General features: G+C 41.4%; 2 protein-coding genes and 1 long non-coding RNA gene across 5 annotated transcripts in view; 2 read left to right on the top strand and 1 right to left on the bottom strand.

The window, feature by feature from the left end:
• Positions 1 to 18,286, bottom strand: part of LOC121646905 (receptor-type tyrosine-protein phosphatase beta-like) — a 36,445-nt gene extending 18,159 nt beyond the window's left edge. For 2 of the 3 annotated variants that reach the window (XR_006011730.1, XM_041996002.1), the window contains exons 1-6: positions 18,199 to 18,286; positions 11,027 to 12,804; positions 3,901 to 4,180; positions 2,985 to 3,296; positions 2,547 to 2,810; positions 1,636 to 1,899 (exon numbers count right to left, since the gene is read on the bottom strand). Coding sequence is in view for 2 of the 3 variants with exons in the window: in XM_041996002.1 (XP_041851936.1) it covers positions 1,636 to 1,899; positions 2,547 to 2,810; positions 2,985 to 3,296; positions 3,901 to 4,180; positions 11,027 to 12,804; positions 18,199 to 18,250 (2,950 nt within the window). In the remaining variant the exon portion in view is untranslated. Of the gene's footprint in view, positions 1 to 1,635; positions 1,900 to 2,546; positions 2,811 to 2,984; positions 3,297 to 3,900; positions 4,181 to 7,120; positions 7,391 to 11,026; positions 12,805 to 18,198 lie in introns of those variants that run through there. The other variant, XM_041996004.1, reaches the window with a different exon arrangement.
• Positions 1 to 26,781, top strand: part of LOC121647505 (NACHT, LRR and PYD domains-containing protein 12-like) — a gene marked incomplete at its 3' end in the record, with an annotated part of 791,953 nt that overhangs the window by 341,354 nt on the left and 423,818 nt on the right. The window lies entirely within an intron of this gene.
• LOC121647024 lies at positions 5 to 13,318 on the top strand. Its single transcript, XR_006011765.1, has 3 exons — positions 5 to 375; positions 6,189 to 6,312; positions 13,244 to 13,318. It is a non-coding gene; the product is annotated as an uncharacterized LOC121647024 (long non-coding RNA).

The raw sequence follows: 26,781 nt of genomic DNA, 5'->3' as shown, positions 1-26,781 counted from the left end.
GAAGCAGAGACAGAGTTCAGGATCAGTGCATGATGCAAAACATCAGAATTCTTCGTAATTCATCAGATTACAAGATGGCATCTGAGTGATTGGCTGCTCATGTGCTAGATTTGTTTGTGTTTTGTCTGTTTCTGAGCTTTCATTCGAAAAAATAGTCTATGCTGGAATATGATCACCAAACATTGTTAAATCTCCAGCACTGTCACCATAAACTAGTTCCATTTAAAAGTGGTGGACATTTAAACTTTACTTTGCTTCTGGCAGGATTTCCTGCCGACCTGCACAGAGTTCTACCCTCATGGCGTCACTGCATTGGACCCATTTGATGCCTGCCTGGTGCACTCGGTCGGCTTTGATCCACTTGCTGGCTCATCGGTATGGAGAGCCATTTTATTCATAATTAGATAAATAAATAAATACTAAAATTATTAAGTATTCCATAAATAAAATAAAAATACATTAATAACATTTACATTTTTAAAAGATGAACCTATTTATTTAATGACACTTACTGAATAGTTGTAATATTTTAAAAATATATATTTTATTAATTTATGTATTAACACTTAATTAATTAATTAATTAATTATAAACTGTATTTTAATTTGTTTAACTTTATTTAATTTGTAGTACCATATATTTAATTTAAAATTTATTTTGCAGTCCCACTTCTATTCAGCTTTTCTTATTTTGGGTTCTTATGTTCAAATGAAGGGGTGTGGTTATATTCCTGGGTGTGGCCGCAGTGCTGAACTTCAGGAAGTGACCGGTCAGTTTGCATCCAGAGTCCTCAAACCTGACTGACCAATCACAGCAAAGTGTTCCTCCCACTAGGCCCCACATGGAGAACAGTTCGGATCAGTCCAGGGTCATGTCAGAAATGACCTGGGTTTGTGAGGGACGACAAAAGGATATGTTTAAACTTCTAATGTTCGTCTTTAAATGTGTAAACGATCTTGGCCCACCTTACCTCTCTGAGCTTCTTCGCTCCTACTCGACCTCTTGGTCCCTCAGCTCAGCTGACCAGCTGGCCCTGCAGGTACTGAGGAACCAGGAGGAAGCTCAGAGTGGACAGGGCTTTCTTCATTATTGCTCAATTATCTTAAAACCTGTTTTGATCCTTTGGTTTTCAACCTTGGTGAGACTTGGTTGTTTGTTTTTTATCTTATTTGTTTCAATTGGTTTTATTGGGTTGGATTTTATTTGCTCTTACGACTGATTTTTTTTTATTTTATTTATTTATTTTTTTGTATTACGATTTTACTTCTGTGCAGTACTTTGTTTTAGCTGTAGTTGTTGTAAAGCATTTTTATGTTTTATTTATTTGCCTGTTGTGTACTTTATAAATAAAGTTGCTTTGGTTTGGCAATAATTCAAACATGATCTGATCAACCTCAAGAGAATTTAAAGAAACTCAGAACAGAAGGTATGGTCCCAATTCCAGATTACTTTGCAGTTCTGGACAACTTTGAGTCTAGTCCTGGTACCAGACTATTTTCAGTCCCTAGTCCCTAGTGGACCAAGGTTCCTAACTGAAGGGAAGAACCAGTGTTGTTGACACAGAAAAGAGACAGTTTTAAACTGGATCATTCAGAGACCAGATGTTTTTATTCTGCTGGTTCTGACTGGACTCACCTGTTCTGCCCATGATCTTGCTTTCTGAGCTCTGACCTCCAGCCCAGGACCTGACTGACAGCTGGTAGCTACGACCAGGGGTCAGATCTTCAAACACCACCTGAGTGGTGTTGGGGGGCAGGCTTCGTTGCTGGGGGGTCATTCCTGCAGCCCACAGGGTCACCAGGAAATAGTCCACGCCCCCTCCAGGTAGAGTCCAGGAGGCCTGCAGGCGGTCTGAGCTGCCGTTGTTGTCGAGGATCAGATCTGACACAGCTGCTGGAACTGAGAAAAAGGAGGGGGGTTTCATTGACATCCTTTAACTCTTTTCCAGAAACCAGCTTTGATACTTCCAAACACAAACACAAATTCTTGATTCAGGCTTGAGATGTTGATGAAGATCCACCACATCTCACTGGTTTCATCCTGAAGGGAACCAGTGAACCAGTGTTTATCTTTTGTTTCAAGTCTGCATCTTTAACCCTTTAGGCCCCTGAGTTTTTAAAGTTTTAAAGGAAACGATAAAAAAACATTGAATATGAACTAGAGTTTATATTGGCAGTAAATTACCCATCTAATTTGGTATTTTGGCATCACATGTTGGCGGCCATATTAGATTCCATCACTTTCACTATGAACCATGACTTCATGCATACACGCACACACAAAAGCACTGAGACATGTTGCTGCTTTCTCTGTAATCCACTCTGCATTACTGACCCTGGGTGCTTCATCATCGGCTCCATTTGGTGTATTTCAAATGGATGTTGTGAAGCATCCATGACGCAGCATCCACTGTCATCAACCAACATCCAGCTGATCCTAATACAGCATCCACATAAGCATGTATCCATAACAGCCTGAACACCGCCAGCATGTTTCTGGGTTCAGGACCCTGGACTTCTCAGCAGGCTTAAAAACATTGATCCTACCTGTGATGCCATATGTTGAGGTGAAGTTCTGCAAGCCAACAGCCTCTGTTGCCACGGTGATGGTGTACAAGGTCCCTGGCTTTAAGTTGTCCAGCTCAGCAGAGGTTGTGGTGTTCTTCAGAGTAATGTTCTTCAGCAGAACCTCGTCATGGTCCATCAGCAGAACCCTGAAATTGTCTCTCCGTCCTGGCCCTGCATGCCAGGACACAGTGAGACTTTCTGAGGACGAGGACGTCACCTGCAGCCAGTCCACAGCAGAAGGAGCTGCAGGGGACACAGGACGAGACAGGAAGTGAACCAAGAGCGGATCTGTTTACAGAACCAAAGTAACTAAACTGAATTGCTGGTTTCGACCGAAACATTAAACACATGAAAACCCAAATGGTTTCAGAACTTTGAAACATTCCCTGTTACCATGGCTACCTGCAAGTAACTCACCTGTTGCCACTGCGGTGTGCACAGCTATGGCACTCTTGTTCCCGGCCGACGCCACCACGCTGACGTTGTACAGAGTCCCGGAGACCAGTGAGCTGAAACTGGACCTGGGTTCTGCAGAGCCCAAGATTCTGTTGCTTCGGACCAATCCGGACCCGGTGTCCTTCAGGGTCACATCATACCAGTCCACATGTCCAGCAGAGCGAGACCAGAACACCTGCAGACCAGAAGATCCTCTCTGAACCGCAGATGGGCTCTTAAACTGAACTGGAGCTGGGTCCAACTGGACTTTTAGATGAGCTGGACCAACTGGGTCTGAGTCAGGAGAGAGTGGAATCATTAGAGTCTGAGCTGGAACAGAGAGCTCTGAGAAACTGAACTGATCAATCAATCAATCATTCTGACTGTCAGCAGGTCTTTTTCTGAAGCTGCTCAGATGACACAAAGTCCTGAGGGATTGGGGACAGTTTTGGAGACAGTGTCGGATCAGGAGAGCAGGGTTGGGGTTAGTATTGAGGCTAGTGTTGAACCTGCAGCAGGGCTCTGATCTGGTCCCTATAGCTGCTGACAGAACAAAACCTTTCAGTCCAGACAGGAAGCATATAAAACAGAGAGGGTGGGGCAGGATGTGGACAATGAATCCCCCCCTAACTCTGTTCTCATAACGGTTTCCACCCTGAAGAGACTTCCTGCTGGCAGCTCAGCAACACCAGAGGACAAAATGTCCAACACCTACAGCACGAAGGCCAGAGATTCTCAGAGGCCTAAGTCATACACACTGATGGAGACACTGACAAGGAAAGGAAGTACAAAGGAAAACGTCACACATTTAATTGGCTGTTCTAATGAAACTAGAACCAAACTCTGGGTCTGTCATTAACCAGGAGGCGGAGCCTCCACCCTCCAGCTGAGTCCTTACCTGTGTGCACAAAGATGCTGCTGCTCTCTCTGTCCTTCCTGGAGATTGCTGTCAGTCTGTACTGAGTTCCTGGTTCCAGTTCTGTGATGCGACAGATGAGGGCTGTTCCTGGGTGTTGGTACGGGTTGCACTTGCTGGTCTTCAGAAGGGAACCCAAATCTGTGATGAGACCGAAATCACATGACAGACCGGAGGAGGTCAACCGGACAACGGCCCAGTCCGAACTGGAACTGATCTCTGTCAGCTCTGCAGAGCACCGGGGCCCTGCCGAGGTCTGGACCTGGAACAGGAAGCCGCATCGTGAACACCGGCGAACTGGATCCCTCCTGATCCCAAATTATCCCACTGATCTGGGTTATTGCGACAACCGAACCTGACCACACCAGCCGAAGCCCACATTTATTCAAGCCAGTATCTGGACTCGAGGTGTCCCAGTGGGCCCAAACAGGTCTGAATTTGATGTTAGCCTGAACAGAACCAACACTTAGCTAAATGCCAAGTTCTAACTGCATCCAGATCAACTCACCAGACTGGTGCCAGAACCGCTGAGGAATGACATCTCTCAGTTTTTAACAAAATAAAAATACTGAGTTATGGCTGCAGATTTAACTCTAATTTGAAAGTCATCAGGATGTAAAATGTAAATAAAAACAGAATCTCATCACTACCTAGTTTACTCCCAACAGAACATAAATATGTCAGATGTTGAAACTGAGACATTTTACATTTTCACAGAAAATATTAGCTAAATTTGAATTTGATGGCTCAACACATCTCTAAAAAATTAGAGCATGTATAAGGAGCATTTCAGAGAGGCTGAGTCTCTTGGTTAAAAGACAGAGTTTCACCAGTCTGAGACAAACTGGGTCTAAAAGTTGTGAAACAATTTCAGAAAAATGTTCCTCAATGTAAAACTGTGACCGCTTTGAAGATCCCACCGTCTAACGTACAGAGTGCAAAAAATTCAAAAGATTTAGAGAATCAGGAGGAATCTCTGTGTGCATGGGGCAAGGCTGAAGGTCAAAACTAATTGACATCACTGCATGGACTCAATAAGACTTCAGACAATCACTGTCTGTGAACACAGTTCACCCTGAAATCCACAAATGCAGATTAACTCTTACAAAAGGAAGCAGCCACCATGGATGTTCCCTATTAGCATAATCCCTTTAAACTGCTACGAGTCGATGGCGTCATCACGTTATGCTCCGTGTGGTGATTGGGCACGTTCAGTGGACAGCAGTAACCATCAGAAAAACACAGAGAGAATATTTTAGTGTGTAGCTTCTAGTGTATTTTGGGTAATTTTACCAATGTTTTCTGTAGTTTTTATCACAATTAGTCAGTAGTTTTAGGTCAGTGAGTTGTTTGTTTTTACCCCAGTTTTTCAGCAGCTTAGGTTGGTATTCTTGTTTTGAGCACATTATAAATTATTAGCTTAGTTTACATTAGTGTGGGTTAGATAAGCATCGCTCCCTTTATTGCACACTGTACATAAAAATAGCTTTAAAAAGCTTTAAAAAATAGATGTAGTTCAAATAACTTAACTACTTAATATTTTTCCGCTGTTATAAGTGCTTTCGTTAAATGTTTTTGTCTGTTTATTTAGTAACAGTAACCAACCCCAACCCAGTTTCATAAAGAAGAAAAATGTATTTTATTTATTTTTTTTTAGACTTTCAATGTTCTAAACCCATTTTTTCTATTGTACATATTCTAGGGATATAAAGACTTAAAAATACTCCATCAAATGACATCAGGGTCAGGTCTACTTTCTGTTCCCAGAGTCAGAACTAAACGTGGAGAGGCAGCGTTCAGCTTTTATGCTCTACACATGTGGAAAACTGCAGAAAACTACAGGTCTGCTGACTCAGCAGTTCTACATCAGAGTTAAAAACTTTTCAATTTGCTGCCTTTTATCAAAATAACTGTTAATTCCCCACACTGGAATTTTATTTCTTGCATTTTGTCTATTTTATTTGAGCTTTTTCTTCCGTTTTTATTTAATTTCTTGTATTCCTTTAAAAGTTTGTTTTTAATGCACTTGTTGTTGCTTCCTGCACCCCACTGTGATGCTTTTAATGTTTTATGTAAAGCACTTTGAATGTGTACATTTGTACATGAAATGTGCTGTATAAATAAACTTTCCTTGAATTGGCTTAGACTTCTTAGGGATATCCCATGATGCAAAGAGCTCTTCCTTCTCTTTTCACATCTCTGCTCTTTATTTTTATGTATAAACTTATAACAGTATTGGCATCATTAATGTATTTCTCCTCTCTCAGCAGGTCATCCTTTCTAAAGGTTGTGATGCCCGTTGGTCTCCCTTTCCTGTCTTCTCCACCCCAACCGGTTGAGGTAGATGGCCACCCTCCCCAGTCCAGGTGCTGCTGGAGCTATTTCCTTCCTGTTGTAAGGGAGTATTTTCCTTTTAACTGTCACCTGCTGCCCTGTGCATCTTAGGATATGGGTGATTGAACTGAAGTCGATGATTAGATGCAGTCATACGTGGCTGGAGTGTCTGAAAAACTTGGAAGGATTTTCTCCAAACACAACATTCCTGTGCTTTTAAACCAGTCAGAAACTGGTCCAGCCAAAAGATAAAACACCCAACACAAGAGTTGTATCTTCAGTCCAGTGCAACAAGGAGGGCACAGACCTCTATATAAGAAAAACCAAACAACCACTTCTCAAGCATATGCTGAAACACAGAAGAGCAGCTCTTCAGGTCAAGATTCGGCAGTCCACCTGCTTGTTAAGGACGAGGAATACTCTTTTCAGTAAAAGTAATGTCCACGTTTTGGACAGGGAAGACAGAAGGTTTGAGAGAGGAGTGAAAGAAGTTATCAATGTTAAACAGGAAAACCAACATGAAAATCTCCAGTGCAGCCTCAACTCTCCTTCCCAGGCAGGTTAGAAACCATTATCACCCGTAGTCCTGTGACCAACACACCCATTGGTCGGGCAGGTAAACAACTCAGAGGTGGCAACGATCCTAAAGAATCACATGATGGCTGGGTGGGTCAACAACACTCGTGTGTCCAAACAACAGCAAATGAACCTGGAAATCCTCACCAGTCAGTTTAGAACTGAAGGAGCCTTTTTGATGAGAAGAGAAACATTTTCAAGGGACAAAAGAAGGTCCAGCTGCCTTTGATTCAAGCTCTTAGGATTACTTCTTCATGCATCATCATGCCATGTTTCAGATCTGTTTGCTCACCTTCTGGAGACTCCACATGAAGCCCAGAACCAAACATCGTGTGACACCTCTGTGCATCGCTGCTTCACACCCGTCCTTCATGTTGAATGAAGGTAAACAGGGGGTGTTTCCGACATTTGAAGGAGGTTAGGTCAGAAAAGTCTGATCCATGTATGACACCGTCTCTGGTCCGAGTCTGGAGCTGCAACATTACTTCAGCTGACAAAGCCAACTGGCTGCTTCCAGAAGCTGGAATGATCAGGCTCCTCTTCATCCTGCATGCAGCTTCAGATCAGCTCCTCTTCAAACTCCAGTCTACAGTGAACAGCAGCTCTGCAGACCAACACCCCACCCTGCCTTCCTTCCTGCCTGCTTCGGACTTTCTCTGCCCACCTTCGGCTTCAATTGGCCATTGTTATGTGTGAATGTGAGTTCTCCATCCAGGAAGCTCCACAAACACACTGATTACAGAGGAGTTCATCTGGAGGCGGAGTTTCCCTCAGAGTTCAATTTCAGCTTCATTGCAAAAACATCAGACCTGAATCGTGTGATCCTCCTGGTATTTTTCCTCTTGAAATTCACAGGCCAAAGATTTGACTGAGATCAATTTGCACATTTTCCACAAAACGCAATCTAGCAGCTGTTATCCTCAATAGATGACAATCTAGGATCCTGATCCACAATCTGATCCAATTTCTTGATCCAGAGCCCTGATTTAGTCGGGTGAAGAAAGGGGCGGAGCTGCCAACTGATCACCACCTGGTAGTGAGTTAGTTCAAATGGTGGGGAACGATGCAGCTTAGGCCTGGCAGACCCAAACGTGCTGTGAGGGTCTGCCGGGAACGTTTGGTGAAGTCCCCTTTCAGAAAGAGCTGCATCTTCCACGTCTGGCAGAGCTTTAACCATTGGCAGGGGACATCAAAATTGTCATCCCAAAAGCAAATCTTCTGATCAGGAAGCAGAGTCTGGTGACTGTGGAGTTTGGATAGGTGGGGCTAAGGTTGCTGAGGTAGTTGAAAAGCTCCTCGGTGGCACGGCCCTGGGGGTGGATGACATTCGCCTGAAGCTCCTTAGAGCTCTGTATGTTGTGGAGCTGTCTAGGTTGGCAGGTCACTGCAAGGTTGCATGGACATCGGGGGGAATTCTCTTGGACTGGCACACCAGAGTGGTGATCCCACTCTTCCAAAAGGGGGTGTGTGTTCCAACTACAGTTGGATTATACTCCTCTGGCAGGATCTATTCAGAGGTCCAGGTAAGGAAGGTCTGTAAGATAGTTGACCCTGGACTTAGGAGGATCAGCCCCGACAATTTGCAAAGTCATGGAACGAGCATCTGTGTTTGCCCAACCAGTCTACATGTTGATGTGTGAACAAATTAGTTTCACTAAAAGGAGCTTTATGGATATCAGGCTCCTCCTGATACCTTTTTTTTTTTTTTATGTGCTTATTGCAGAATTACCAGCATGGCGGCCAAAAAGTGAGAGAGTGAAGAGACGAGACAAAGTCAGAAAATACAGGAAACAACCAAGCCAAAACAAAAGAAACCAAACAACAAACTGACACACCTACATAGAAACTTAACAAAAAAACATCCTATAGCCTCTGTAAGGGAAAAAAGCAGACAATCATGGGAGCGCCTACAGGAAGACAGACAGAGAAATACAGCAACAGCATGTATATGGGAAATGGACTTGTACTTATACAGCACTCTTCCAGTCATCTTGACCACTCAGAGCTTTACACTGCATGTCACATTAACCATTCACACACACTCAGATAGACACGTCAGGAGGCAGTGCACGGTTCAGTGTCTTGCCCGAGGACACTTAAGCATGTAGTCAGGGAAGCCTGGAATCAATCCAACAACCTTCCGGTTGGAAAACAACTGCTCTTCCTCCTGAGCTACAGCCATCCATTTGAAGCCATCACTGTAGTTGATTAAACCTACAGGACCATTACTGTATGATAAGTCAAGCTCATGTTATCTTCAGGTATGGTTGTAAATGTTCCTGCATCACACATCTACACGCAATTATTACTTTAGATGGAAAAATTCCCTTTTTGTCATTCTTTACCTCAAAAATCTCAAATATCCATCAACAGCTTGCCACTGGAGGAGCTGCTGTTTCCATCTCTGATCCTCTACCTCCATTTCTTTCTATCTCTCACCCGTTCTCAGATTTCACTCTTCCATCCCCATCTGATATTTCTGAACTGATTCAGAAATCCAAACCTTCCACCTGCCTGCTCGACCCTTTCCCCACAGTCCTAGTCAAAGTGTGTCTCCCTTCACTGGTTCCTCACATCACTGCCATCATTCATTCCTCCCTCAACACTGGATATGTTCCACTAGCCTTCAAGACTGCTGCTGTCACTCCGATCATCAAAAAACCTGGTGCTGATCCGTCTGACTTCAATAACCTTCGTCCCATCTCTAATCTTCCCTTCCTCTCCAAAATTCTCGAAAAGGTTGTTGCCTCTCAACTCCACAAACACCTCACTAATAATAACCTTTATGAACAATTCCAGTCTGGCTTCCGTCCTTTTCACAGCACAGAATCTGCTCTGTTAAAAATCACCAACGACCTGCTGATGGCAGCTGACTCCGGTCTTCTCACAATCCTCATCCTCTTAGATCTCAGTGCAGCATTTGACACCATCTCACACAGCATCCTCCTCAATAGACTGGCAACCCTTGGTGTTTCTCATACTGCTCTCACTTGGTTCTCCTCCTATCTCTCCAACCGCACACAGTTTATTCAACTCAAGGCCCACACTTCAGAGTCACTCCCTGTCTCGGCCGGTGTACCCCAGGGATCAGTCTTGGGCCCCTTCTGTGCATCACTTATCTTCCCCCTTGGCTATATTTTCCGTAAATATAATATCAACTTCCATTCCTATGCAGACGACACCCAGCTCTACATCTCCTCCAAACCGTACTCCTCTCTTCCACCTTCCTCTCTCTCTGACTGCCTCCAGGAAATTAAAGCATGGTTCTCCTCCAATTTTCTCAAACTCAACAGCAGTAAAACTGAGGTTCTACTTGTCGGTACGCCCTCCACTCTAACTAAGTCTCACAGTTTCTCCATCAGCATTGACAGTTCTGCCATTTCCCCCTCCCCTCAGGTCAAGAGTCTCGGCGTCATTCTCGACAGCACCCTATCATTTCAAGTCCACATCAATAGCATTCTCGGTCTGCTTACTTCCACCTTCGTAATATCAATCACCTGCGCTCATCACTCACTCTGCATGCTGCCGCAATCCTAATCCACAGTCTTGTCACATCCTGCATTGATTACTGTAACTCACTCCTCTTCGGTCTTCCCAATAAATCACTTCAGAAACTGCAGCTTCTCCAGAAATCGCCTGCTCGTATCCTGACTCGCACCTCTTCCTTTAAACAAATTTCCCCTGTACTTCAACAACTCCACTGGCTCCCAATAAAATACAGAATCAACTATAAGTTACTGGTCCTCACTTTCAAAGGTATTCACAATCTGGCCCCTCCTTATCTGTCTGATCTCCTCCATATTGCCACTCCCTCCTGTGCTCTCAGGTCATCCTCCTCTGTTCACCTTACTGTTCCCCCGGCCCGTCTCTCTACCATGGGGAGCAGAGCCTTCAGTCGCTCTGCTCCCCAGCTCTGGAACTCACTTCCATCCGAGATTCGGAACATCAACTCTCGTCCATCATTCACATCTGCACTCAAAACCCACCTATTTAAACTGGCATACTCCCTATAATTCATGTAAACTGACTGTTTTGTGTCATTTTTATATTAATGCTCTTTATCTGTTTTTAACTCTTATGTAATTTATTTTTATTTACTTTTTATTTATTTTTCCTTTGTGTACGGTGACCTTGGGTGTTGAAAGGTGCCTAGAAATAAAATTTATTATTAATATTATTATCATCACAGGATACTCACAGGTGTGGTGGTTGATGGTGAGGTTGTTGGCAAAGAAGTTGTAGTTGTTGAGGGTGCAGTTCTGCCAGTGGTGGGTCGTGTTCTGATGGTAAATGTGGTTGTGGAGGGGGTCGTGATTGGAAGAGTAGCACTTGTAGATGTGGCTGCAGGTGTAGTTACAGGTAAGACTGCAGGTGTGCTTACAGGTGTGGTTACTTCTGTAGTTGCAGGTGTAAGTGCAGGTGAAAGTACAGGTATGACAGTAGGTGTGGTTACAGGTGAGTTTACAGGTGAGGTTACAGATGAAGTTACAGGTGATGTTACAGGTGAGGTTCCAGGTGAGTTTACAGGTGAGGTTACAGGTGAAGTTACTGGTGAGGTTTCAGGTGATGTTACAGGTGAGTTTACAGGTGAAGTTATTGGTGATGTTACAGGTGAGGTCTCAGGTGAATTTACATGTGATGTTACATGCAAAGTTTCAGGTGAGGTTGCAGGCAAGGTTTTAGATGAAGTTACAGGTGAGGTCACATGTGTGGTTACAAGTAAGGTGACAGGTAATGTTACAGATGAAGTTTCTGGAGAGATTTCAGGTGAGATTGCAGGCAAGTTTCCAAGTGAGGTCACAGGTGTGGTTACATGTGAGTTTACAGGTGAGGTCACAGATGAGGTTACAGGTGAGTTTACAGGTGAGGTCACAGATGAGGTTACAGGTGAGTTTACAGGTGAAGTCACAGGTGTGGTTACATGGGATGTTTTTGGTGAAGTTTCAAGTAAGTTTTCAGGTGAGGCTGCAGACAAGGTTTCAGGTGAGGTCACAGGTGAGGTTAATGGTGAGTTTACAGGTGAGGTCACAGGTGTGGTTACAGGTGAGGTTTCAGGTGAATTTACAGGTGAGGTTAATGGTGAGTTTACAGGTGAAGTCACAGGTGTGGTTCCAGGGGACATTTTTGGTGAAGTTTCAAGTAAGTTTTCAGGTGAGGCTGCAGACAAGGTTTCAGGTGAGGTCACAGGTGAGGTTAATGGTGAGTTTACAGGTGAGGTCACAGGTGTGGTTACAGGTGAGGTTATAGGTGATATTACAGTTGAGCTTTCAGGTGAATTTACTGGTGAGCTTTCAGGTGAGTTTACAGGTGTGGCTCCTGTCAGACTCTCTGAGGTGTCTGGGTGGTGGGTAGAGCCTGCAGATGAAGGTGCAGTCTGGGACTGAGGGGTGGATGCTATATCCACATCCATGTTGGATGCAGATGTCAAGTGTGCTTCTGCAGGTGTGGTAACTGTGGGGGGTGGAGCTGAGGTGTAGCTCTTCCTGTCAGTGGCTGACTGTGGCATAACTGGAGTTTCTTGGTTGGACCATGTTGGACCGGGTTCAGATGAGACATCAGTCTCACCTGTATTCACCTGAGGATATCCTGCAGAGGAAACCAGCCTCCAGGCCCTGGTCCCAGTAGACTGGGTCTGGTTTCCAGTTAGGAAGGATGACGTTCCAAACCTTTCTGTGTGTGCTGCTGCTGCTTCAGTCCTGATCTGTGAATCTGATCCATCAACAGCTGGCGGCTGCGTGACCGTAAAGGAAACATCGGGGTGTAAATCTGGAGGTTTGGTGGCGTTCACGTGTGCTGAGGCTCCATCATGTGTTTGACTGTTGATACTGGAGGTGTTGATGTGTCGGCTGGTCCTGCTGGATGTATCTGCTATTGGCTCTACAGTGACCACTCCAGCAGGAGTTCTGATGGAGTCGACACTGCTAGAGAGCTCCACTGGGTCAGGTGTTGAAGTATAAAAGGAGGAGGAATTTGAGTCTGAAAAATACAAATGAAGATAATTTACACCGATCCGACCAAACCATGTACGTTATTTACCATGTTTGTATCACATCATTGGTTGCTGACAGCAATCAGCTGCAGCTCATGTCTGGTGTCTCAGGCTGTTCAGCAGCCCAAAACACAAAAACACAAAACTTAAAATTCTGGTCCCTGATCAAATACCTGTGCTGTGAAGGCAAAACATCTTCTACCTGAAAAAACAACTGTTCATTTCCTGAAATACAACCTGTAAAGGCATCCTCTGGACTACCGTCTCCTACAGGATGCAGGGGGGAAGTATGACTGAGACTTTAATTTATTTTTGAAGTAGTAAACACTCTGTTTTGGTTGAGGGTTAGAAAACGTTTGTATGAAAATACCTTCTTTGTACCTCACCACAGTCACCTTGGTTAATGCCTTTACATTTCACATACAGATTCTTTCTTCTTTGACAAAGGCTGTCATCGTCTGATTGACAAACAACTCATGGAGACATTTAAGCAAGAATAGCATGTCCGTGTCACCACAGCAACAAGGCACACGCACCGCGGGCCATGGGCACACTAGGACCATGAGCGTTATGAGGCGAGTGGACATCAGGGACTGACCGGCCGTGAGAGTATGAAACAGAAGATGGTGACAGTGGGTGGAGTAGGCCAAGCCTTGGTATCACATACTGGGAGCATGTACCGCCATCTGTGTTTTTCTGTGCAGTGTTCCCGAGGGGGACCTTCCAACCTGGATCAGCCATCCCTGCCCTGGATGGATTTAATTTATCCATAAGGGCATTTTTGTTTAACTTAATATTTTGGAATACATTTTTTTTGGGAAACTGCCCTGGTTCTCTTTGGCAATACAAAGTGTGTTCTCACCCGCTCATTTTACACCTCCATTACAATAGTTTATTTGGTTCTAATCAATCATAACTCCAACATACCTCCATAGCTCCCATCATCACATGAAGATGTAAAACATCAGAGGACCAGTCACACTCGTGGATTACAATCCTTTCTTCCTCCAACCATCTTGAAACACTTAGTTCTCTTCATCCACAAACTCCTCTGAGCCACATCTCATCCATCTTCAGCATCCTTTGTCCAGTTTATCTCATCTTCCTCTGCACAAACAGTTTACTGTCCAGTAAACCAGACTCTCTGATGCTCTGGTTTATAACCCTGATTGAAGTGTCTCATTTATTCATGTAGGTGAACTTTGATCTGATGGTTAATGTTGAACCACTGAGGCAGAATTGCTGTGGGGGAGTAGGTTTTAGACCAGACACACCTGTGCAGAGCTAAACACATGACTTGGAAAAGTGTATCTCACAGAGGGCTGCAGGACGCTGTGGATAGAAGCACCTAAATTTCTCCAGAGAGACCAGAACCAGATGAATAAAGACTCCACACACAGGTTTTCAAGCCTGAATCCAGATCTCGACCTGTTTTAATCAGATTCTGTAACTTCGATTATCAGAGGATACGTAAACCTACAACATCATGTTGAACAATTTAATTATTTTGTTAAAAACTTTGCACCAAACCCTGCTGCATACCAGTCGTCTGCCCCCTGGTGGAAACATTTAGTACTACAAAGATTCTGACATCATGGTAATAATCAATAAAAATGTGACTTTGTTATTTTATTTTGTTAAAGGACCAAATAAAGAGTACAGAATTTAAAAACTGGTCATTTTTTGTTCATTATTTCTTTGGTCAGGCTTTAAAACGTATGCTCTCCTCAGGTATCGCTGTCTGTGATCTTTTTGACTGGTTTATGGCTAGTGGCATGAAGTTTTACAATAACTTTTCTTTAGTCATTTATTTTTTTAATGTCATATTATGACTTTTCTTGTGAATGAAACACTGATATTAGAAAATGGAAAGTTTTAAACTGTAATGAATGAGAAAAAACTATTTGCTTTTAATGAAAGTCGGGGGCATTTTGGGACACAGAGGGTGCATCTGACACTACAAAAAAATCTTTTAAAATCAAATCAGTTCTACTGCTAATCTTTGGCATAGCCAATAACCACCAAATTCCCATCCCCTTGTTTATTATGTAGATAATTTATGTTTGATGGTTTTTTGTTTTTTTCTTTTAATGAAAATGAATCATTCAAATAAATAAACAAAATAAAAAATCATTTAAAGGGGTCAGAATCTTGAAATGATTTGATATTTGGCAGTTTTGAGCAGGTCTGAAGTGCTGAAGTGATTTATGGAAAAAAAACTGGAAAAAAATTTGATATTTGGTGATTTCATAACAGTTTTTGTGCATGTACATTTTTGCCACCAAGATCCTCAGAGGAACAATCTGACAATGCATAAAAAATGCAGTTAAATTAGTTTTCCTCCTGATCTTTTACCGATCCAAGAATCACCACCAAACAGCCATTCTCCCGATGTGTATATGGAAAATTATTCAGTTTTTATGTTTTTGGAATAAATAATGCAACAATTTAAATAATTAGGTTGGCATTTAAAGGGTTAAAATTATAAAAATCTCAGATTGTTTGATAGTTCTTAGCATGTCTGAAGTCGTTTAAGTGATTTAGGAACAAAAGCAGGAAAAAATATTGATGATGAAACCGTGGAGTCGAGAGTCCAGTAATACTCGATCTGCCTGGACACATTACGATGTTTGATTCTACTGCAGATCAACAACAGAAGAAGAAGAAATGTGATTCAGTGAACCTGAAGACGTCTCAGTGGCTCCTCAGGCACAGAGAAGGAATAACCTGGCTTGGTTTTTAATCTAAAGAGATTCAACCTTAACTTATTGAAGTGATCTTTCCAACATCCAGTCGTCACCATCAATGGGAAACTATCCAAAATTCCTGAAAACTGGACAGATGATATTCTGAGGTTGATGGTCAGTCTGAAGCATATCTGCTCACGTAACAATGATTTTCACAGCGGCTGCAGTAGAAACATTACTGAGGAAACAGGGCTGCTGCCACAGTTCCATGATGGATCCGTTTTGTTCGTGTGCAGGTTTATACTCGAGGACAGGACGATAAAGACGTAGAAGCAGCAGCTTCACATGAAACTCAGCAATAAGAAATCCTGAACCAGACTTAGAGCCAATCCAGATTCTCAAGTTTTTCTGATTAACGTGGGTCTGATCCAACCCTGACCTCAGTTGTCTGCCCGGTGGAGTCGCTGTCACAGCTTGATGAAGGGAAATGAATGTTTCTGTCTTAGAAATAAATAACATTTTGAGTTGTAAAATGTCCCCAGAGATGTCCTCCAAGAAGAGGAAGAATGCTGCTGACGTATTTCCTGCCAAGAGAACAATGAGAGCTGAAGGTCACCTCCTGGTCAGGAGCCAAAGACCTGCTCAGGTGCATCCCCACACCTCCCCAAACCTGGAGGAGGACTGGACCACAGGGAGATGGACAGGAGCTCTTCTTCTTTGGTTCAGGTGAACTTTAGAAGTGGACCTCAGTCATCCCTCTGGCTTAAACATCAGAACGGAAGAATGAAACAATAAAAATCTGAAATCTGTTGGAAGCAAGCCTAACCGGAGAGGAACCCATACAACTAAACCGCACGGTTACGACACGTTTGGTCTGATAAATACCACACATTTACTGTTTGAAACAATAAAAACTGGATGTTATGGCATGTTTCTTTCAAGTTGTTACTAACATATGATCTAAATCACTTTCCTTATATCTAGTACATTCTTCCTACATTCAAGATGGAAATGACCTTAAAGCAATATACAGGTCAAATATAACTTTAAAATAAAATATTAAATCTAAAGCTAAATGTTATATTTTATATCTAATTTTTAAATCTTATGCCTGAATCTTAAAACTTACATTTACATTTAGACATTTAGATTGAGATGATTTTCTTTATTTTACATATATAAATTTAAACTTTTATATTTAATATATACAAATAACATTTAACATTTATTATATTTAGATATAAGCTTGTTGCTGAGATACGCTCCAGCTTCCCCACAACCCCAAAATGGTCTAAAGTGAAATATAAAATGATGGATGGATGGACAGACGGACGGACGGACGGATGGATGGAGGAAGATATAACATTAAATATTTAGATTTAACATATAACATTTAGATTTGGATATATATTTAAATTAACTTATACATTTTACATTTAGATTAATATTTAGATAAAATTTTTACATTTAATATATAACATTAGATTTATATGTAAACATTTAGATTTAATATTTTATGTTTACATGTTTCACCTGATTAAAAGCTTCACATGATTTGCCTAATTAACTGCACGTTTGAGCTAATAAAAACTGACGTTTACTACCTGATTTAATACAAAAGGCACATTTACAGGATGTTTTTTCTGATAACATATTTACAGCATGTTAAATCCAACATAATCCACACGGTTGATTTGATAAAAACTGTGTTTACTGTATGTTTATTTAACATTCATCTTCATTTTCCAACAAAAATGGTCAATTTTCAGCAGAATGTCTCATCGTTTCAGAGATGTTCCTTCTCAATAGAGTCAGGTCATCCGGAACTTTGTCTGATTTTATCTGAACAAACCTAGAAAATTCCAAATGTTTAACTTTTCCCCACAGTAATATTCCATATGCTCCTGAAATTCCCATTGTTGTGTGATGCAGGTCAGTGGAAGGATACAGCTTGGCTGCAGTTTGTTTGCTTGTTGAAATACAGAATCAGAAACCAGCTAACGGAACTGCATGAGACTTGGTGGAACCAGGTCAGAAACAGGCCTGCTGCTGGACTGGTCAGGAACACCTTCCTGGCTGTTGCTAACCTGGTTAGTATTTTAGCTGCAGTCAGGATGCTGCTGTCATCTGGAAACACCCATTAGAGAAACACAGGATGTGGATCCTGATGTCTTTGGAGCAAAATGAGTCCAAAGAAACCGGCAACTTTTCAGAACTCCTTTCTTTAATCTAATTTGTAAACAGAAATCAACCCTCCTCTCAGAATTAGACCGAGCCAGGACTGGGTTGAGATGGACCCATTCAGTTACTCACCAAACTGTGAAAGGAGCTGGTGGTTCTAAGCTGAGACGGACTTAGTCCAGAACCGCTGTATATGGACTGAGATGGACTTACTCCAGGTTTTCGTTTGAAAGAGACCACCAGTCCACAGATCACCAAGAAAAATCCCAAACGTTTGAGCTTCAGCTACTGATCGGCTTCCTTCTCTAACCAGAACCGCATGAGACTGCCTGGTTCTGATGTCCAAACAAAGATGTTCCTGCAGATCATCAGTTTTTATCAGATTTACCAGCTTTGAGGATCAGGAGGGTCCAACATGTGGAGCCGGCCTGGCAGATGCTGGACTTGGACCTGGTTTCAGACCCTACTGAAATCATCCAGAACATGATAACAAAACACAGCAGCTTTACTTACAGACACAGCTGGACCCCTGAAGCAGAACCAGAGCCAGAACCAGAACTTCCATGTTCCTACTCTCGCGTGCGTCCTCCAGCCTCTGATGATCACAACTGAAGAGCTGAAGGGAAGTGCGTCTCTGTGGGAGGAAAAGTCAGCCAGCAGCACTTCCTTCTATTCAACTGCTGCAGGTTTCGGAGTTCTGCTGGAAACACTCGGAAATACCAGAGGACGTCCCTCATGTCCAGCTCCTCTAATAAACCTGAGCAGGAAAACAACACTAACAAAGTCCACATTTCACAACCTGAGTCTCTAATTATTCTCATTTCAAATCAGAGAACTCGGATGTTTCCTCAGTCTAAATTATTACAGGTTTTCCCAGATTGTCAGACCCTTTTGAAATTTCTCCAAAAATGTTAACATGTTTCATAAATCCAACAAGATCTTCTTCAGTATAAACATTAGTATCTTTGAGGGGACTACCAGCATCTTCACCAACCAGCTTCATTATATTCAGAAGACAAGTAAAGTAGAATCTGCTGCAACAGAAACGGCAAAGAGTCACGTTTCTATCGTCTTCCATCAACTTCCTGGCAATGATCCGAGGATCCTGATTCCTTTAGTTTTTCCAAACAAACTATGTCTATTCCTGCTGAATCCCAAATTTCCAGGTTGTTTTTGTCTTATTGGAGGATCAGACGGGTCTGATGGTGATGGGGCTCACTCTGATTGGCTGTTCAGATCGGCGATGACAGCAAGCTGACAGCTAACTTTAAAGGTTCAATGTGTAAGAATTGCTGACATCTGGTAAAGATGGACATAGCAATGACCTTGAATGCCAAGTACAGCTGTGAATGGATGGTGGCTGTTAGTGGCCAAAATCCACCATTTCTTTACCTGTGAGTGGATTCAGAGGCTTCAGGTGTCTGCTCTACAGTTTGTTGTTTGTCCATTCAGATACACCGTAGTAGAAATGGTGGCACAATATGGCAGCTGCCATGTGTGTGGACCAAAATAAAAATGTAATGTTATTTTAGGAATAAGATTAGATGCCGATAGAAACACAGTTTTTATTAAATTCTTCTGTCATTGACTTTTGATTTTGATACATGCTGCAGCTTTAAGTAAACAAGTAAAGTTTATTCATAAAGTACCATCACTGCAAAACAACCTAAAGGAAAAAACACTCGAATATATATATATATATATATATATATATATGTGTGTGTGTGTACACACACACACATACATACATGTATATATGTACATATACATATATATGTAAAGTATTTGGACTGGATTCACCATTTAGATTTAGGATTTAAACATGTAGCAAGTCCATCTCTCTTACATGTCTCTATGTTTTCCTTCTGCTATCTTCAGCGTTGTTTTCACCTCCTGCTCTGAACAGCTCTCGGCCTCGCCTCCATAAGGTCAGAGGTCTGGATCTGGGTCAGGGTCAGGGTCAGGGTCAGGGCGTTGGTCCAACATCTTGCCACTGATTGGCTTAGGAAGTGTCTGACTGCAAAGGAAGAAACTTCCTGTCATGAAAGATGAAAAGGAAGGGCTTTGTGAGAGTCATTACCTCTGTTATCCCAGCTGGGAGGAGATGGACTGGATCTCTGTGAGTCCTGATGAGTCCTGGTTGTACTGGGGGCACCATTGTCCAAAGTCTGCTAATCCACAGTGAGAGGATGGTGGTGGTTCTGGATCTGGTCCTGACTGATCGGTTCTGAACATCCATCAGTCAGTTTATTTCTGTTTTATATGTTTGTACTTCATCTTCTTTACAACTAGAAAACAGGTAAACATACATGGGGATAAAGATCATAACAGAAAAGAAAAAACAAGGCAAGCAGACTCAGAGACGACCAAAACCACCAGCCAAAAGATAACATCCAGAAAATAAACAAACAAATGATCTTTTACACTCCGTGAACTTCTTCTCTGCAACAGGATTTCTTCAGGAGGACTGTGTTCATGTTAATGCATGTGCACTCATATTTACAAAGGAAACGTGCACAGGATCCGACGTGTACGTGGGTCTTTCTTTTTCATACTTCCCAGATTTGGGACTCGGCTCCTTCTAAGATGAGGGTCCTGGGGCCCTCAGACCTCAAGGCTGTGCAGCTCCGCTCTTGCACTCTTAGGAAACTGGTCCCCACTGATCTCAGAAACTGGTCCTGACCGGTCTGTGGAAACTGGTCCTGTCCGGCCTGTGGACTGGTCACCTCTGTGGACAACCACAACTCTAACAATGTCGAGAAGGTGTGTAAATGTAAATTGAAGAAGGGGAAGCACATGCTAAACATCACTCTGGTCCAGTGTTTTAGGAACAGAAATAATATATTCTTCTGGTCTCTGGTTTAGTTTTTGTTGGATTCCTGTTCTAGTCTATTTCTTAAAGTTTGGTTGTTTCTAGTTTTATTTTGTATAGTTATTTCCTTTTTGTATTCTGGTCTAATTATCACAAAATATTTAACCAAATCTTTTCTTTTTAGAGGCAAGGAAAAATGTTTTTAACGCCTTATAAACCTGTTTAAAGACCTATTTATAAATCTGTTTATAAACCTGTTTATAGACCTGTATGTTTTGCCTTTAAAATGAAGACCATTAATATCATTTGAAAGTAGGAAAAGGACCAAAGCCTAAACTTTTGCCTTCAGGATCACAGAGTACTGTTTCCTAGTACATTCTATAATAAATTTTCATGTAAATGTATTAATTTCATCTAAATATATTAATTCAAATTTCTTTTCTTGCAAGCCAGCAGAGGGCGCCCAAATGTGAAGGAGTGGGACTTTTTAAATACCTGGGGGTAGTTTTTGACTCTTGTATAAAATTTAAGAAACATGTAAAGAAAGTTGGAACTACAATAAGTCTCTTACCATATGCCATATTCTCATTCTCATATTTAACCTGCTGCAATGCAACATGGTCACATCTGCAAGCTCACAACAACCAGTCAGGTCTTTAAAAACAACAAAAACAATAAAAACCCCGTCATTTCCACCAATGTGAAAATATATATTTTTTAAAAAAATCCTTAATTTTAAAGGTTATCAGATTTCTTGGACGTATGTCTAATTTAAAAATTACTTGCACTCCCATTCATAAGCACCAATGTTCATAATATACATATATATATAAAAATACAGCGGTCAAATTCCTAGGGCATTAATAAGAGGGGATTATAATATTCCCAAACAAACAATGGGATGTACCCACCATGTACCACACAGATGCATGTTCTTTCCCAGTTTCTGTTTCCCATCTACCTGCTTATGGACAACAGATAAAAAATTGGCCACTAGCTATAATCTTACATATTTACATAAAAATGTCCATTAATATACCGGGTTCCCTTTTCTTAAATAAAGAAGTTCAATTTTAAATTTGGTGGTGAAAGCCTAATTTCTTTTTCCCCATCTGGGAAGATGGACCAGATACAGAAACACAGAAATTTTCTTTTATAATAAACACGTTAAAAGTGGGAAGAAAGAAAATTTGTGTCTGAGCTTCATTTTCCAATATAGCAGAGCCTGGTGATCTTAGATAATTTCATGGGTAGTTTAGTGAGACAGGAAAATAAAAGTGCAGAGCACAATTATATTAAAATAAATTACCAAACTAGAAGATTCATAATTCTAAATGTTTAGTCGTCACAAGCTATACACCTCCAACACGCAGTCCCCAGAGTGCGCAAGAATAAGTCTACAAATAACTTTGTAGCAATAAATTCAAAATAGGAATAAAATAAGAAGTACAAAAGACGTTTTTACAGAAAGTTCAAAACTAAATAAATAAAGAAGAAGAAGAAAACAGAGGAAAAAATCGCAAAGTAATTACACTGTTTTCCCAGAGTTTATAGATCTTATATTAGACTCAGAATACTTTTTAATTTTACAAATAACGACAGGTCAACGGGGCTTGTTGTTAGCAAGTGGGCGGAACAAAAAGTTAACCGCTGTCCTTTGCCGGAACACGTCGGCGTGACAACCGGCGGAAGTAAATAGCCCTTTAGTAGTCAGGTACCAGCTGCGTGGACTGAGCGGGAAAGTGGTAGCGTCGTTTTTCTCAGAATATTTCAGAGTTTCATCAACAATGTCTCCAGTCCAGCATCTGAGGGAGTTCATCAGGGAGCGGCTAACTGCTGCTGCGGAGGAAATATTCACAGAGGTGGAAAAAAACATCTTCCAGTACCAAGAAGAGATCGACCGTCAGCGCAAACAGCTGGAAACCAACTGGAAACCCAGAATCCAGCTTCATATGATAGGTATGGATCACTATGATGATGATGATGATGATGATGATGATGATAAACAGATGAATGTGGCTCGTGGCGGATCCTCATCAGAGAACCACATTCGTTTAAGGAAAATAAAGCTGCAATTACTTTTTATTCAGAAAAACGTGGAATTTCTCTGCTAACAAAGTTTTTTAATGAAGAAGCTGATAAGTTTAAAGGAAACTTGGATCAACGGCATTTTGACTCTTAGTCGGCCTGTGGACAGAGATGGAAAATCCTTGTTCTTGCTCTCTGTCAGTGCTCAACAAGTAGCTATCCGGCTTCTAAAATGGCTTTCTTTTAACCTCTAAAACTCTCTCGCAGAGATGTAAACTATTTTCTCACCGTCTACAGAACTGGTAGAAAAGTACAACTTATGTATTTACAGATTGAAGTTCTCAGAAGGATAAAAACTATGTGAGGACGATATGACACGACATCAGCAGACACCTTGGTGTTGTTAACGTGTCCATCTTCTAGTGAGGAGGAGCGTGTGTCTGTCATAAATTCTCTTCTGTCACTTCCTTCATTTTTTTCTTGCACCCTTTGTTCCTGCAGACGTCCTACATCAACATGTTTCTAAGGGTGAGGAGGCTCTTCAAGCTGACCAGCAGCTCTGCAACCAGACGTTCACCTCCAGTATGAATCAGGTGGAACCAGAGTCTCTGCACATTAAAGAGGAGCAGGAGGATCTTGCCATCCAGGAGGAGGAGCAGCTTGTACTGAAGCATGAGACTGGCAGCTTTTCAAATACTCCTACTCATGAGGAAAATGACTACAATGACCGAGAGTCAAACAGTTATGGTATTCCTGTTTACACCTGTCCTCTAGATGAACATTTACATTTAGAGGAAAGCCGGCTTGAAGACCTGGAACCAACAAGATACTCAGAACTGAATCCAGATAGGAGTTCTCTCAGAAATAGTAATGACAATGTAAAGACCTCCCTTCGGGTAGAAAGTCGTGTTAAGACTGACCGCACTGCTGAGAAGCTGTACATCTGTTACATCTGTAACAAAAGGTTTAGTAACCTCTCCTCACTTCAGAAACATAATGCTGTCCACACAGGTGTGAAGCCGTATTCCTGTAAAACATGTGGAAAACATTTTAGTCGTAAGGATGTTTTGTTGGGCCACATGAAAACTCACACAGGTGAGAAGCCATTTTCCTGTAAAATATGTGGAAAATGTTTCACACGAAACTATCATTTGTTGTGTCACGTGAGACGTCACACAGGTGAGAATCTGCATTCCTGTAAAACTTGTGGAAAAGGTTTTGGCCGAAAGGACAGTTTGTTGCGCCACATGAGGACTCACACGGATTAAAGGCCATATTGTAAGACATGTGGAAAAGGTTTCAGTTACAGTTGTGTTATTAGACCACATGAGAACTCATATGGATGAATAAGCATATCCTTCTAAATGACGTGGAAAAGATTTTTGATTAAAAACATGTTTTGTTGGGCTACATGAGGACTCATTTACTCAAGAACTGTTGAAATCCCTTATTGAGGTAACAGGATATTTAAGGGCTCAGTTACGGTATATATAAATACTGGCGCATGGGAAGGAGGACTGGAATGACGTTACACAGTTCATGGTTGGGTTTGTTGACAGCCTGGTACATTACAGAGTCATCCTGGAAGTAATTATACTCAGCAAGTCTTACCCCTCCTTTACACCGGGTGTGCGCGCAGCATGTTATGGCTGTGCCGCGGCCTCCGCTGCTGTTCACAGCCATTTAGTCAATGGTTTGACAGCACATAACCCCCATCCTGGCCTCCCTTCACTGGCTGCCAGTGCACTACAGAGTTCATTGTAAGATTCTTTTATTTGTTTTTAAATCTTTAAATGGTCTGGCGCCTCCTTACCTCTCTGAGCTACTCCACCCCTACGCTCCTGCTCGGTGCCTCAGGCCAGCTGACCTGCTGCTCCTGGACGTACCGAGGTCCAAACGGAAGCTCAGGGGGGTTTAAGCTTTTTCAGTCGCTGGTCCAAAACTTTGGAATGAGCTCCCTCTCTACATTAGCCTTGCTTCTTCATTGTCTATTTTTTAAAACTCATCTTAAAACCCATTTTTATTCTTTGGCTTTCAGCCTAGTATGAGACTGTTCCTGTTTTAGTGTGCTGTGGTTTGTTTTACTTATTGGTTTTATTTGTTTATTCTTTTAAAATTGCTTATTGTTTTAAAACTGTTTTTAAAACAATGAACAATTATTTTATTATATTTTATGATATTATTTATTTCCTGGTTGATTTTTGTACTTTATGTGTTGCTTTGTCCATTTATGTACAGCACTTTGTTTCAGCTGTGGTTGTTTTAAAGGGCTATATAAATACAGTTGAGTTGAGTTTGGTTTCCACCGGTGGCACCACAGCATGTATCAGAAGCGCATTGTTGCGGCCAGGGCTGCAACGATTAGTCGACGTTGTCAAAAATAGTCGACAACGAATTTAGCCATTGACTATTGTCAGCAAAAAAAAAAAAACTACCAAGTGAGACATTGTCTTCTAATCCTATCTCTGCTGATAGTTGCACATGCGCAGAGAGGGGAAAAAAATACAGATTGAGACATCGTCTTCTTTTTTAATCTCTGCAGAGAGTTGCACATGCGCAGTGAAGTCCGCCAGGGGAAAAATATGGTGGCGGACTAGGAAAGAAAATGGCGGCGGAGAACATTAAAAGTCTGTGATAACTTAACGTTAAACTTACAAAATAAATTAAATACATGTGAAATTTGTAAAGCGGACCTTGTGTACCACGGAAGTACGTCTGCAATGCTCGAACATTTAAAGAGGAGGCACGTCAGACTTATTTAGCAACCTCATGCAAGATTTCAAAGCTGAAAGTGAAATAAGATCCATTTATAATAATCATGAGATACATAATCCGATTGGTCGACTAGTCGTTTTAATAGTCGGTGACTAATCGACCATCAGAATAGTCATTAGTTGCAGCTCTAGTTGCGGCTCTTTGCTAAATTTATACACGAGTCTATTTTTGACGCTCCATGCACCCAAAATGCACCAATATCCACAGTTCAGATAGGGGTCAACAGGAAATCAGACATGGGAGCAGTGTACTTCTGATATTTTTCAAAATAAAAGCCCCCGTGTAGATTTGCTCTGCTGATAAACATGACGTGTTTAACCGGTCAGGGGGTGTCAGTGTTTTTTTTAATTTTGTTTAATTTATTTATTTTTTCATCATGGATGACGAGACTTTGATCATGTATTTGGGGAATGATAAGATTGTCAACTTATCCTGTGATTTCACGATCTTGCAGATCCAGCTAGTTGGACTAGCGGGCGCACGCTCCATAGATAGATAGATACAGTAGATAGATAGATAGATAGATAGATAGATAGATAGATAGGGGGAATTCAGGGAATAGCATTAGTTTATTATACTTGTAAGGGACCGAGGCCAAGGATGAAGAGAGCACAAGAGGTTTTTTAAAGAAAAAGTCTTTTGATGTTTAATTTTACAAAAATCAACGAATATACAAATTCCTAAGTAAAAGTTCTGGGCCCATAAAAGAGGTTAAATAAACAGAACATCCACATAAGGAACTAAAAACTAACAGACACACAAGGGAAACTATAAACACTTACTGATCAGACCATTTTGACTCAAGAGGGAAATACATAACATAACCATCTTTAGCTAACTTAATAAACTTAACTAATTCACAACAGAACTTAAACAATTTAGATTCATAACTTAATAGGGAAACAGAAATCTAAATAATCATACTTCTACATAAAGAACAAACAAGTAATACAAAACAATAGAAAATCTAAACCCCTCTCCCACTATCTTTTTGCAAGATGGATGAGTCCAATTAGGCTATAGCCTTGTCAAAGGAGATCCACCTCAGCTGGGACTCTTAGCAGGCTTGGGCCTCCCACACAGCAACTTCCCCAGGAACTGGTAACTCAAAGAAAAAGCATTTTAACTAAAAATAAGCCAAACTAACAAGGTGACAAGAATGAGTCAACTAAAAGTGTGCACCCAATCAGTTAACGATCAAAATCAAAGGTGCAAATAACAAAAATGTGATATTGGTTAAAATTGTCATTCTCCCACACCTAAGCTAATTAGAATAATTAGAATGCCCCACATCACCTGTGGCTGCAATTTAATACACCTGGTGCGCCTCTTTGCTGCCAACCAGTGTGATAATACAAATCAAAAAATGCAAGTGACACAAAAAGAAGAAATGGCTCCTACAATGAATAACAATAAAATAATGCTTATGAAGAATAATGGAATACATTAATGTGTAAATCTAATAGAATAAGATGAAAACA

Source organism: Melanotaenia boesemani, chromosome 10, assembly GCF_017639745.1.
Source record: "Melanotaenia boesemani isolate fMelBoe1 chromosome 10, fMelBoe1.pri, whole genome shotgun sequence".
NCBI classification, from domain to species: Eukaryota; Metazoa; Chordata; class Actinopteri; order Atheriniformes; family Melanotaeniidae; genus Melanotaenia; species Melanotaenia boesemani.
This window is presented reverse-complemented; position numbering and strand designations above follow the sequence as displayed.